The 14,572-nt window shown below is 42.7% G+C and overlaps 1 protein-coding gene across 4 annotated transcripts in view; it reads left to right on the top strand.

The window, feature by feature from the left end:
* Positions 1 to 12,418: 12,418 nt before the first annotated feature.
* The window catches only part of st18 (ST18 C2H2C-type zinc finger transcription factor), a 53,004-nt gene continuing 50,850 nt past the window's right edge, over positions 12,419 to 14,572 (top strand). For all 4 annotated transcript variants that reach the window (XM_086129829.1, XM_086129830.1, XM_086129828.1 and 1 more), the window contains exon 1: positions 12,419 to 12,662. In XM_086129829.1, the coding sequence (XP_085985955.1) occupies positions 12,545 to 12,662 (118 nt within the window). In that variant the 5' untranslated portion in view covers positions 12,419 to 12,544. The remainder of the gene's footprint in view (positions 12,663 to 14,572) is intronic.

The following is a 14,572-nucleotide window of genomic DNA, read 5'->3' as shown; positions in this document are numbered from 1 at the left end:
TCTAATCTGACGAGGTGGTCACTTTCCAGCGGCCAGCAATACAAAAAAACAAAACAAACAATATCTAATCAGAAATGTAACACGTGGCAGACGTTTACATGCAGTGCCATTTTGATGAGAGTCCATTTCAGATGGCGGGCGAAGGAGGCCAACGGGGGGAATATTTGATTTGTGAGCGGGCGATTGCGAGTATTGTTTGGAAACAAATGACAATTGTGTCTCGGGAAAGTTAAGAAAGATGGAAACAAAAGCAAAATCAATGAGCGCCTCACGTTAATCACTCCAAAAAGCCAAGAAACTTATTTCATTATCACGTGCTTTGTTTGCTTCAAATGCGCAATCACCAAATTGCAAATCATCCGCATAGCGTGTACTTATCTACTCAACGTGATTTTTAGTTGTCTTAAACTACTCCTCACATTTGTCATATGTCATAGTTACACCCATAATTATTCATGCTCTGGCCAAACTAATTACTTGCAGATTTCGAGGATGCAAACATTCCACATTGAACCAGCTTGTTTCCAAGAAGGCACACAAGTTCCCACTATGCTTAGTTTTTCATTTGATTGTTTCTTGTATTGCGGCCAATAACTGTATTTCCGACAAATATTACAATCGCTATGACTGTACTACTGCAATAGTGTAGGCTAGTGATAGACTGCGGCGCCTTCAGAATTGCGTACACATTTTGTGTCATGACACCGATGCAGTTGATGAGAAAGCTCTATGTGAGAAAACTTGCAAGTGTTAGGCCCGCCGCACACCCAAGAACGTGGCCGTCAGAAAAAAATTAAATAAGAATTACAGTTTGGTGACACTTGGATGCAGACCACGCAGCTGAGCACCTGGCGGCTACCTGTTCCCTATTTATGTATGTATGTATTTATTTATTTATTTGTGACGATGCGCATTAACTCATTCACTCCCAAAGACGTATTTAGATGTCTTTTCAGACGCCACACATTTAATCCCAGCTCCTCATTTTATATTGACGGGCTGGTACTGGTTCCACAGACTGGTTGTTGGGGATCACCGCTCTAGATTGTTCGAGATCATCCTTACCTAAACACACCCCTTCAACAAATATGGGGCAACCCTCTCGCCCTGCCCACAAATTTAAAGCAAAGCCCCCCCCCCACACCCCCACCATGCAAAAATGATCAACATGTGACCGTTTTTCAAATTTGTTCATTTTTCAATGAAATTTCATACTTTGTTGAAAAATTGCTACTCTTTCACCTTTTCATTTTGCGAAAACATCACATCGCAAAGTTTTGCACACCCGCAGATTTCCACTCCTTGTCCTTGTAGTTAGCAGGATTCTTTAGAATGGTGCACAAAATATTGTGTTTCTTCAAATTGCACAGTCATATGACACAACCCTAACCCCAAAGGAAATGAGCAAAAAGCCCAAAACACATATATTTCATGAATATCACTAACACAACTTCTTGTGTCAATTTCCATCTACCATTCAAGAAAACGCGCCCCAGGTCCGTGGATTTAACCATATTTGTGACATTCGTGTTTATTCGTATCACAATATCTGAGCACTCATGGGACACGCGAGAGGAGACAGCATGCCTCCCCTTCACTTTTGTGTCTAGACACACTATTATGGCCAGCAAGGTCATTACCCGCGCGCACATTAATACACACCTGTTACCATTGTCTCCCCCGCTCGCTTTTTTGGCCCAACATCTAAGCTGCTATCTGGCCTTTAAGAGGCGTGTCGGCTTTCATTGTGCTCCTGCCTGAGTAGAAAAAGATGGGCCGAGACCCCCAGAGATGCCCGCGAATGCGCACGTCACCGCCCAATGACAATGAGTTGCTGGCCTATGAATTGCAAAAGCCAGACGTGAACTGACCACTGAGGCGATGATTTGTCTCATGTGAGCGTTTAAGGGCAGCACAGGCCGATTGGTGGAGGCTGATGAAAGATGCTTTTTACTATCATCAGCAAATCTGAAGCAAATTAGCATCTCTGGTGCCTGCTTTTTTTTTTCTTAATTAAAAAAGTAGGTTTATAAAGCAATGTACCCAACACCACATATGTCCCACAAAAACGTTATCTCAACATCTGTTGCTAGGCAGAATTCAAATTTAGCACTGACATCACTGGCCCAAAGCTTTATCAGAAAAATATTGTGGGTTTATGTAAAATCGATACAGGTTAATTTCACAAACGAAATAAGATAAGATAAGATAAGATATCCTTTATTTGTCCCACACTGGGGAAATTTACAGTCTACAGCAGCAAGATTGTGGGTAAACGGGGATATGAAACCGTGTACTAAATATAAAATGCAAAAACTGAGCTGAATTTTCATCTCTTCACCTTCTGAATCGAAGACCACTCTATCTTAAATCGAAGTCTGAAAGACTGCAATAGTTGCTGTTGAGATATGCTCATGCGCGGAAATTCTACAAATGGATAACTACACTGTATTAGCTATTAGCTATAAAACATGGAAAAACAGCACCACCTGGTGTTGAGATGAGTACATTTATGGACATGAATTTGAAACATTGAGACATATCAACACTAAAATAATGTTAATATAAAGCACAAAATAGATTAAAACAGCATTATCTGTTGTTGATATCCATTGTCGATTCAACAAACGTATGACTGCTAATAAAAAATAGAAAATATCAAAACCCGAAAAACAGTGCCATCTGCTGTTTACAATTTTAGTCATACATTTATTTTGCAAATGATTTCTACTCTGCATTAAATAGTGACGTAGGTAAAAGAGGTGCGTAGATCATTTATTTATGCACGTTTTTGTCAATTGATGACCACTTTGGATTAAAGGGGACTCAATTCAAAAAGTTTCTCACATTGATGTTAAAGGGCCTTCAGGCTCACATTGCGAAAAACGCGGCTCACCTCTTTTCTAGCTTTGGTCACGTACCGTTTGTAACGCGAGCCCGAGGGCACTTTGACATCATTTTCATTCAACAGCAGAGGGCGGAAATCATGTCCAAATGGGAGCGCCCTGAAATGGTTGAAAATGAAAATTATTTTCCCATCAACGCCACATTAATCAGAATGCGGTGGTTAGACATGTCAGGACACTTAGAACATATTATTGCAAATAACATTTTTTGACTTGAGGTCCCCTTTAAATCTGAAATAAGAAAACTGGGAAAATAGTCTCCTGTCAAAAAACAAGCTTCCACATATTCATTTTACAAATAGTTGACTACTCTGCATTAAATATAACATGCCAAAAGCGTTCCTACCTGCTGCCGGGACAACTTTATTTAAATATAATGCCATTTTGCAATCAAATTACTGCTCTGTATTCCGTATAAAATATTAAAGAAAGGAAAACCACTGCCATCTGCTGTTGAATAGGTAAATTATTTCTACACATTTCTTTTTTAAAAATTGGTGACTACTCTGTATGAAATATAAAATTCAAGAACCAGCCCTATCTGGACATTTACCGGTATTTTGCCAATCGATGCCTCTCTGTCTTTAATATGATTAAGAGAAAAGCAACCTCATTTATTTCTTTGTATGCATTTTGGAAAGGGATTACCATACACCTAATTTTACTCTGTATTAGATTTAGAAAAGAGCGCCATCTATTGAATCTGATGGGGCACTGCCCCCCACGTCTCGCCTGCTTCGCACACAGGTTACAGGTTAGGTGTTAAGCCCTTTAGTTACCGCCACTGGATCTTAATTAGTTAATTAGAACAATTTAAATTTTTTTTTTTTTTAATGTTTGGCACACTTTTGTCTGTTCCCAGTGTCCAAAGCAAGGTCGATAACGGCACCCTTGGATGAGTTTAGCGGGGAAGAACTTGGGATAAACTGTCCCAATACGTTTGGTCCTTAGTGCCTATGGCTTGTACCAAAGAGCAAAGTGGCAAACATTTGTCCGTTAAAGATACGAAATGTTGTGGAAGTGTCTTCAAAGGACACGGAATCAATTATATATTGCGGGGTTGCTGCCAGTCGCACATGAATGGGCCCAAAGGGGACGACTGGGACGTCATCTAATCGCTGCTTTTAAGTGAGACACGCTGACACGCGGTGTAGATAGTGATCCCCATGAAATAACGTAGTGAAGAATATCTCCTTTTCCACTGACATTAACATAAAGATACAGTTGTGTGTGCGCGCGTATGTGTGTGTGTTTGTCCCGCAGCCATATCAACATGTACTTATGTTGGCTTCCTCCCATTTGCATATGCAAATAAATGTTTTTGTTTTTTTTAAGAATGAATTCAGTCCCTTTTATGTCACATTCTGCGGTGAACGGGCGGCATCAAGAGTGGCAACAATGAGGCTTCAAGACCACCGCGAAGATGCGTTTGTGTCACATTAGCGCGAGCGTTGACGGCTGAGATTAAGCACAGTTTAATATAGATTTTGTACACATCGCCGCAATTCAATGGGGTCGCTTTGTTTGAGTGTACGGGCTGCCACGTGACATTAGGCGCTTTGTTATTCACTGTGAAGTCAGCGAGGGAGTGAGTGGTAAACTTCAACTAGATTTGTACACAATTCGCTTGACACAGTATTTCGTCTAAATTATGAAGGGCAGGAAATCAGTGGCGTCTGTTCTCGAGAAACACAGAAGACAATCTTTTTAAAAATATGAACCACAAAAGACAAAAACAAAAGCATCACCATCTGCTGTTGAGAAGTTTATTTATATAATACAATAATACTATAAATGGGTAACTACATAATCTGCATTAAATAAATGTTAAAGGCAGATAGGAGCGCCATCTGTTGAGCCAACCTATATGCAATCATTCTACTAATGAACGACTACTTGGTACTGAATACAAACATACAAAAGAGAAATGTTTATCTGATGCCGTACATACACAGTGCTCTGTATTAAATACAAAATACAAAAGACAGAGCCATCTGCTGTTGGGATAACTTAATTTACTTCTCTGCATTAAATGTAAAATATGGAAGCCAGATAATCAGTGCCATCTGCTGTTGATGCAACCTTTACACAAAGTGATTGACAGTACATATTAATGTTGTATATTGATCACTACTCTGTATTAAATATGAAATACGGAATACAGTGCGTTTCGACCCGAATGTCTTACTTTCTCACCAATCTAGGGGAAACGGCGCCATCCCCGTTGAGAAAAGTGTACTGATGATAATTTCAGAAATGATGACTAAACTATAAACGATTAAAGACAGGAAACACAGTGCCATCTGCTGTTTAGAGCAATTTATATTTCAAGGCACCTTAAGTTATGAGTGTTGCAATATTATAACTTTGTAAGCAACGTCCATTTGGACACAAGCATTGGAGTAACACAGGGCCAGAGACAAAATAAAAAAACACACCGGCATATCTTCCCTATCCTCTACAAAGAATGACTAATATGACTGCGGCTTATTTCGGAGCTGAGACGGGGCTCCGTGTACTGTCTATCCATATGTCCGTATGATACTGCCCCCACGTGGTCATGGCGTGCACAATGTTGAAGAAGGAGCACAATGTACATGGAACTGAAACATGTTTTGTCAAGAACAATAACATAGAGTGCTGGTTTTGTGTGTGTGTGTGTCTTTTTTAAAACAAATATTTTCTTGTTTTTGGGGGGCGGCTGGAACGGATTAATGGCCTTTCCATTCCTTTCAACTGGGAAAGATGATTTGAGATATGGCCAATGTACCTTAATTTTTATCAGTGTTGAGCATGTAGTAAATATTCAACATGGCGGACCGCTATGTATAACAGTGTCATCTGCTGTTGACGCAAGTTTATTTCCATATATTCATCACTTAAGGCTGAGATTAAGCATGGTCGAATATAGATTTTGTACACGTCTGCGTAATTCAATGGCCCTAAGTACTCTTTGTTTGGGCCGCCACATGACATTAGCCGCATTGTTTTGTGGAAATTGCAGGGTGCGCTGTGCCGCGGAGTGAGCGAGCGAGCGAAGTTCCGGCGCTGACACGGTGACCCGGCAGTGCATTAGAAGAAGTGAGGCTGACATGTTTGTGTAGGTTTTGTTTGCGCGAGGAAGGTATGGTGCTCCAAAACAACGGGGTGCTGCGACACTTCACGAGGCTTGCATCATTTGCGGCAGAATGCAAAAAGCTTTTAGACACAGATGTGACCCATTGTAATACCTTTCTAAATGCAATCAAACACTTTCTACAAATACGAGGCGGCACTTTTAAAAACGCGCACCCTTGTTTGACATGTAATTTTGTCCAACCCACTCCTCCATCAGTCCATTTTTTGTTTTCAAGGGATGAAACAAGCTAAACAAAACGGCAGTTTGTTTGATGCTTGCTGGGAAAGAGATTTTATTTTTGTGTGTTTGGCAAACTAGGGTTGAACAATTGATGGAATTTAAATCGATACCTTACTGTAGTAGAATGCATTTTCAACGCAAGGGCTGCAATCCTGGGGGAAAATATATATATATACAGTATGTAGTCAAACCTCGGTTTTCGAGCCAATTCGGTTTTCGACCAAAAATTTCGAGTTTTTTATGCCTCGGATGACGAACAAATTTCGGTTCTCGAACAAACTGAGCACGCTTGAATGCACCATTTGACTCCTCTCGCCTTCCTTACACGAGGAAGTGATGCTTCCTCGTGTTGCTTTCCATTGTGAGCAGACGTGTTCATGAAACATTTTTATTTTAAAAAGAGCGTGGTTTCGGTTTTCGAACAATTTCGGTTTTCGAACAGCCTTCTGGAACGGATTATGGACGAAAACCGAGGTTTGATATATATATATATGCACACACACGCCCGTCCGTCCGTCCACCCATCTTCTGATCCGCTTATCCTCACAAGGGTCGTGGGCCTGCTGGACCCTATTCGAGCTGTCTTCGTGCAGTCAACGGGGTACACCCTGAACTGGTTGCCAGCCAATTGCAGGGCAGACGGTGATAAACAACCATTCACGTTCATAATCCCACCTAGAGACAATTTGGAGTGCCCAATCAATCAACATACCATGCATGTTTTTGGAATGTGGGAGGAAACCGGAGTACCCGGAGAAAACCCACCACAGGCACAGGGAGAACATGGAACACCTCAGCACTGTGTGTGTGTGTGTGTGTGTGTGTATATATAAAGCACCAACAATTTTTATCCACGTTACATGGGCTTCTCCTCCTGGCTCTTTCCAGTCTTTTTCCTTCCTCTTCTCCTTCTCCCTCTGATCCTATACAGTATTCCTTCCCTGCTTTCATCAAGTGGCTGAAGTAGCCACACCTGCCGGGAAATGTAGTGTCTGGCTTGTCGGCCATTTTTGTGTGCGACATTGGCTTCTGAAATGGGAGGTAGCGTCCTTCCACCGTACGTCCCCGTGTGATGCCACATATCCCTTTGCCAGGGCCCGACGTCCTCGGCAGGATGACAGAAGACCAAACGGCATTACAGCGCGACAATGCTTCTGCGTTTCCGCTCTTGCTCCCCGGCCTGTGGACAACAGAAAAATTAAAAGCGGGCTTCAAAACCATCTAGTCACCCTGCTATTTGTTTTCTTGTTTTCCGCCATCAAGTCAAGTCAAGTCAGCTTTATTGTCAAGTATGCTCTATGTGCAGCATACAGCACACAGATGACATTTATTTCCTCTCAACCACAGTGCAAACATGCAGTGCATTGAAACGCACATCCAGGCATTCCATTTCCACGATAGCATCGTTTTTCTCTCTTGGTGGCAACTTCCGACTCAAATAAAGTGTCGGGTGTTCCTCACTTCCATTGACCTAGGCAAGTACAGCACCCGGACCCAACTCCGAGGCATCTGCCCGGACGACAAATTCTCTGCTGAAGTCTGGGGCAGTCAGCACGGGTGTTGAACACAGGGCCGTCTTCGGGTTGTCAAATACCTCTTCAGCCATTAGGTTCCGCTTGACCATCCGATTGTGTCTCTTCCTTGTCAAATCTGCGAGGGGGGCAGCTACTGCGGCAAAGTTAGGAATGAATAGCCTTTTGTAATTAGCCAAACCTAGAAATGATCTCACTTGCTTCTTGGTTACTGGCCTTGGGCAGTTTTGAATGGTGGAGAGTTTCGCTTCTTGGGGCTTCACAAGCCCCCGCTCAATAGTGGATCCCAGATAGCTTGTCTCGCTGCTGCATAGCCTGGATGTGGCTGCAAGACCTGATTCATGAAGCATTGGAATGTTGCTGGGGCTCCAAACAGACCAAAGGGCATCATATGGTACTGCCACAAACCTCCTGCGGTGGAAAAGGCCGTCTTCTCCTTTGACTCTGCTGACAAGGGAATCTGTCAATATACTGTAGCTTTGGCGAGGTCCAGCGCGGTTATACAGTGTGCAATTAGCTCATCGACCCGAGGATTGGGTCCGAAGAGTTGTTCCAAAAACGTACCGTGTTGTCTGTTTTTTAGGCTTGATCAGGAGCTCTTAGAGCAGGGTGTGTCAAACTCATTTCACATTGTGAGCCACATACGGCTTCGGTCGATGTCAAGTGGGCTGGACCATTAAAATTATACCATACTCTGCTATAAATGACCAAAATAGCATGTATTTCATTTGTTTTGGTCCAAAGAAGCAAAGAACATTAGGAAAATGTTGAAATTTGATGAACATATCTTTGACAAAACATTTCATGAAGCACCTTAGATTTCTTTGTGCAATTTACTTTTTTCATTCACGTACTGTATATGCGTTGCAACTGATCCCACTGATTATAAAAGGCACACAACTTTTAACAAGTAATTGGTATTGAAAATATAGTAATGCATTTGAAGAGAAAACGAGATTTAAAGAAACGAAATTTTAAACCATTTACACATGTGCATATAAAATCTCAATTTAATCCCTGCCTACACCTTAGAAACTAAGGAAGTGCTATTACATGTGTAAAGAAGAAAGTATCCACCTGTCCTTGATAGCGTCTGTTGTGTTGGGTCTGTCTCAGTGACAGACTGAGACTGCTGTTGTCTTCTTCTCTGATCAAAACAATCTTCTCTTCTTCTCTGATTAAAACAGTGTGTCCCCTAGCGGATGCTCCATGAATTGCACCTTATTCATGAATTGCACCTTATTCATTCTGTGTCTTTTATGCATTTTTTCACTTTGAAATGATCCTGCGGGCCTGATCGAACCTCCTTGGGGCCCGGTTCCGGCCCGCGGGGTGTATGTTTGACACCATTGTTTTAGATGGTTCTATGTGTGTGTGTGTGTGTGTGTGTGTGTGTGTGTGTGTGTGTGTGTGTTGTGTGTTTGGCCAACTAGGGTTGAACAATTGATGGAATTGAAATCGATATCTCACTGTAGTAGAATGCATTTTTCAACGCAAGGGCTGCAATCCTGGGGGAATATATATTAAAAAAAATTTAATTTTATATACAGTATATATATATACAGTATATATATATATACTGTATATATATATATATATACATATGATTTGTCTTACTGTATTTACAGCACACTTGTTTGATAATATTTTGTGAAGATGCAGTAAATACCCAAAAGACTACAAGACTAAGTGTTTTATAAATTAACAACTCTAGATTGAAGTAGATAAATAAACTGACTTTCATATTAATTCATGTTTCAGTTGCCAATTGTTCAATTTTAGCCAAACGTACAAGGCCAAAAAAAAACGGATGTATGTTTAATAAATCTGATATTGTTTATTGTAATACAGATTCATGTATTGCTTCTTTGTTAAAAAAATATATAATAAGTGGAATGAGGACCTTGAAAAACATAATCACATTTTGAAATTGCAATTGCAATTTTGGGACTTGGGTGGGAATCGCAATAAGATTATTTTTCAAAATCGCTCAGCCTTACCTCAAACATGTGAACAGATGTTTGGAGCCAAAACGAGAACATTACATTTTGTGCGTTGAGTGCAATTTGTCAGCGTTGTGTTGACACAAGTTGATTTGTCGTCTTGACACTGGAAATAATCCCGGTTTGTTGTCATCCCCACGGCGACACTGTCGTTTGATAAGATGCTTCGGATAGATGTTGCATTGCCTCTGACGCCAACTCCTCTTCTTCTTTTTCTTCTTCTTCTTCTCCTCCTTTTGTGCGTCTCTCCTGGCCGAGTGGCTCTGGAGTACAATTGGGCATTAGAATTTCAAATGAGCCATTAAACAAGGCGACGATCAACCGCCAGACCTTTACGTAACAATCGTATTGGTGCGTGGAGAAAACAAGTGGAAATATATTATAACTCCATATTGTGTTCTCACATTGATTCCCTTGAGATTTGAGCATGCAGAGGGCGGGCTTGGGGGTGGGGGGGGGGGGGGTGATAAGCATGTTTGGGTGGCCTCTTCCATCAGCTGGGTGAAAGGAAAACGGCGGGCGGGGGGTGGTCTCTTTTTTCCTTTTTTTTATCCAGCCACAACCACCCTCCCCCTCTTTTGCCCCCTTTTGCCCTCAGGCTCCACCCAGAAGTGCGGTTGCCTTTTGTCATTGTAATCTGGCCGTGTTTGCTAAACGTTGCCACTGTTTACTCTCCGCCACGGGGGCTTGTATGAACAGGAGTCAGCGGGACGACAGGGGTGACATCACTTTGGCCGGAGGGCCAGGAGGAGGTGGGGAGGGGGAAATTAGTGATTTCTCAGGAACCTTTTTTATTAATCAGGGGTAAGGTGAGCATGGCCTGCAGGGAGGAATTAAACCCAGTGACTTGAGTAACGGGACTCGGCGGCAGTCAATGGTAATCACCCGGAATCATTTCCAGGTCGCCGTTTCACAGATAGCCGAGGCTTTTATTGAAATGATGCGGGAGAAGTGAAACAGACTGACAGGTAGAGACATTTAAAAAGAAGAAGAACAGGGCGAGTTGGAGGGAGGGGGCTGGGGGTGAAATCAAATGAACGGACAAGGATTTCATATCATCTATTTTTGTTGTTGCCGTAGCGATAAAGTCGCAGACATTGAAACTGGTCTGTTGAGCCATTGTTATCATCCCTGGCCATCTGCTACTGAGGAGTGACATTCGCTCTCATTTGCATGATGAGTGATGGAGGAGGAGGTTGGGAGGGCATATGCCTCGGTCTTATGACAAAGCCAGGGAAAGTTTTTTCCCCTCTTTAAATATCACGGAAATGAGGCTCGGCAAATAAAGTGGCAAAGAGAATCTATAAATGTTAGCCCGGCGTACACAAATTTGTGGTTTGGGCACACATGCGTGCATGCACATTTAGGAGGCCTATGGGCCTTCCTTTTATGACAAAGGCAGAGAAATCTCCCCTTTACAAATTCAAGGGGAATAAGCATAATTAGACAATGTGTTGAAAATAATATGGAAGAACAGGAGGAGACTTGCCACGCAAGTGTGTGTGTGTGTGTGTATATATACTGTATATATATATCCACATATATATAATCCACACACTTATTTCTTATTTCTTGTAATAGCCATCCATTTGAATGACTAATTGAATTTGAAGTGAACAATTTAATATAATCGACATGATAGACATGACATTGCCGGTGTGGCTGTGAGCGGGTCTGTGTGTGTCCTGGAACTGGCTGCTGACTAGTTCAGGGTGTAGTCCGCCTTTTTTCAAAGTCACCTGGTATATGCTCCAGCACCCCCCCCCCCCCTCCCACCCTTGTGAGGATAAGCAGTGTCGAAAATGACGTGACATACAAGATACACACACACATATATATAATATTTAAAATTTGGTTTGGTTTAATTAAATCAAAACCACCATTTCACCATCTCACCATCTCACCCCAAATATACAGAATATACGATTTATATTAGATGAGCAGAACTACAACAAATAAGTATGCACTTGTCCGAGTCTGTGCATTGCCTTTTTCACACACATCTGCTTCTTGAGCGCACCCACATGCATTTTCAGTAAAGTTGGGAGGGCATAGAAAATCATATGAGGACTTTGAAAAAAAAATCGTCTCATATTAAAACACAATTGGAATTTTTGAAGAGGAAAAATGGGAATTGGATTTTTTTCTAGTCATAATTGTTCCCTCTTCTTTTATGATACTTTTTTTTGGACACAAATCTGCTGCTTGGTTGCACTCTTGCATGAGGGTGTTCAAAGTTCTGACAAGTATCCTTAAATGTTGATAAATTAGTACAAATACTACATAAAAATGATTATCATTCTTGCATTACTGTTGCATTTTTTTTAAACAATTCTGCTGCCCAACGCCCCCCCCCCCAAAAAAAAAAATTGTAACAATTAATAACGGCAGCAAAGTAGTAAAAAGCAATTCCAAAATGTTAGTCTTATAAGTGATACCGTTTTTCCGCACAAATCTGCTGCTGGAGCGCGCTCGTGCATCTGCCTCTTTGCTTGCCTGTTTGTGTTTTTCTTTTTTGTGTGTGTGTGTGTATGGGTGTGTGTGCGTGGCTGTGGGAGTAGAGCGAGGAGGAGGAGGAGGATGGGGGGAGCTGAGGAGGGGGGGGGGGGGAGGCTGAGGAAGCTGGGTGGAGGGCGGCTGTTGATGTGCAAATGTGCATCATGTTGAAGGGCTGTGAATGGGGAGGTGTGACGTAAAAAGAAACCCGAGCGCAGGTGCTTATCTCGAGCCTGTCAAAGACACAGTATGTCATATTCCCGGGGACTACCTTTCAAAGCCGGCGCACCGGCGCCAGCTACCATCAACAGCACCAGCAGCAGCATCGCTGGGAGGAAATCAAACTTTTGGGGATCGCGGCACTTAGGTTGGTTTCAAAGTTCTTCTGTGTCATTTCTTGTAGTTTCGCTGAGAGGATCGATCGGCGTCGCTTATACGAGCGACGCCGAAGCCTTTGAGGCTCGCCCGCCGATACTGGCCGGCATGCTTCAAACTTGCGGAGATGTGTGCGTGTGTTCTTCACGTTTTCTGAATGTGCTGACAAAAGTGGCGTCTTGGAGGATTTTTTTATTTGTATTTTTTTGCTGGAAAGCCAGCGCAGGTTTTCGACAGTTTGAGGGGGAGATTAAACAGCTCAAAGTGTTTGGTGACCCCTTTTTCTTGGGGGGGGGGGGCGGATAACGAGAGATGGTGTGGATTTTAAAAAATCGCCGGTTTGTTACTGAGTATAAGCTTGTCTTAGAGGAACACATGTCGGTATTGTGCGCGCAGACAAAAGCATTGTCGCGGCTCGCCTGTGGCTTTGACAGTGACAGCTGCACATACAAGACCACTGAGCCCCGCTGCCGCACTTCAACATTGACTCTTGTGTTTTATTTCAACGCCGCCGTTGATCGCCCCCCCCCCCACCCCCTTCCCCCCTGCCCCCCGTCCAAGATTTAAAAATGTGTGTTTTCATGCCTTCCGTGTCAATTGTATCAGGATCATAGCCTTCGAGTCGGGACTTGTGCGGAAAGTTTTGCCAAACTAACACTTTGGCGTCGCACGTGGGCGTCGTTGGAAAGCGAGCGGAAAGCACTTGACAGTCTCTCCAGCAACTATTGGTTTAGCAGGACAGATGCCCGTTTTCGAAAAGTTCATCATTGACCAGATAAGAGACGCCAGGCGCAGTCGGGACTCCAAATATCCGCTTGGATGATTACAAAATGATGTTGGCGGCGGTGAATGCGAGATGCGAGGTATTAATTTCGAAAAGAAACAGTATTTCGGGATATTTTAATCAGGGATACATTCATCCGAAAGGCCCACAACGAAATAAGGTTTCCCAGTTCGCTTTCAGTGCGTCGCGATGGAACAAAACAGTTTTGGTGTAGAATTCATCATATATGTACTGTGTATATTTTTTGTCTTTCTGACTTTTAGAAGTCTTTGTAAACCCCACATAGATTTTCGTTTATGGATTCCCGCGTCCAAGTGTGTTAAATCTGGCCTGCAGAATACACATTTAACATTAGTGAAAAGTAACTGTACAGAAGTACATAATGGGCGAGTCTCCTGTAATGTTCCTCAACTTTGTGGTGTTCTGGAGATGACGGTAAAGTTCCGACTCTTTACTTTTTGATTACACAAGCAGCATCCAAGCTGTGTGCGTGTGTGTGTGTATGTAGTGAAACAATGATAAGAGTCATTATTCCTCCCTGGACCCCTTGCCACTTTCCCATCCCCCCTCTTGCTCTTTAAAGTGCAGGCGGGTTGGTTGCTAAACAACGCATCCATGTGACCTGCACTCGCCTGCAGGAACTGTCCATGGTACCCTTCGCCATCTAGCAAAAAAAAAAAAGAAGAAAAAGGCCGCCACGAAACCAAATCCGACCCTAAAAAGATTTTCCTTTCATTCTTTCGACTCCACGAGGCAGAAGGACACGGTGTTACCTGTCCCGACAGGGCCACGCATTGTCAAACAGCCGTGACCAGCGTGCTCCCACTCCAACTTCAGTTGGTTAATCCAGGAAAATGAATTATGTGGATTTAATTCAACGTGGTCTCAGAAATGATCCATCTGCTGTCGAGCAGCTGGCCAAAGGATAAATGTAATTAATGACTTAACTTTTGATCAGTATTCCACAGAAAGAGTTGTTTGCGTGGTGGCCCCCGGTGGGGGGGGGGGGGGGGGGGGGACAAACAAAACAAGGCCAGAGTGTGTTTTTGTTTCCTCAATTAATGCCAGGATGGAGTTTTTAACACCTGCGATATTTTGTTTTACATTGCTGATGTATA

Source organism: Hippocampus guttulatus, chromosome 14, assembly GCF_054856545.1.
Source record: "Hippocampus guttulatus isolate MCC_2025c chromosome 14, RoL_Hgut_1.0, whole genome shotgun sequence".
Lineage (NCBI taxonomy): Eukaryota > Metazoa > Chordata > Actinopteri > Syngnathiformes > Syngnathidae > Hippocampus > Hippocampus guttulatus.
Note: the sequence above shows the minus strand (reverse complement) of the source record. Positions and strands in the feature narration are given on the sequence as shown.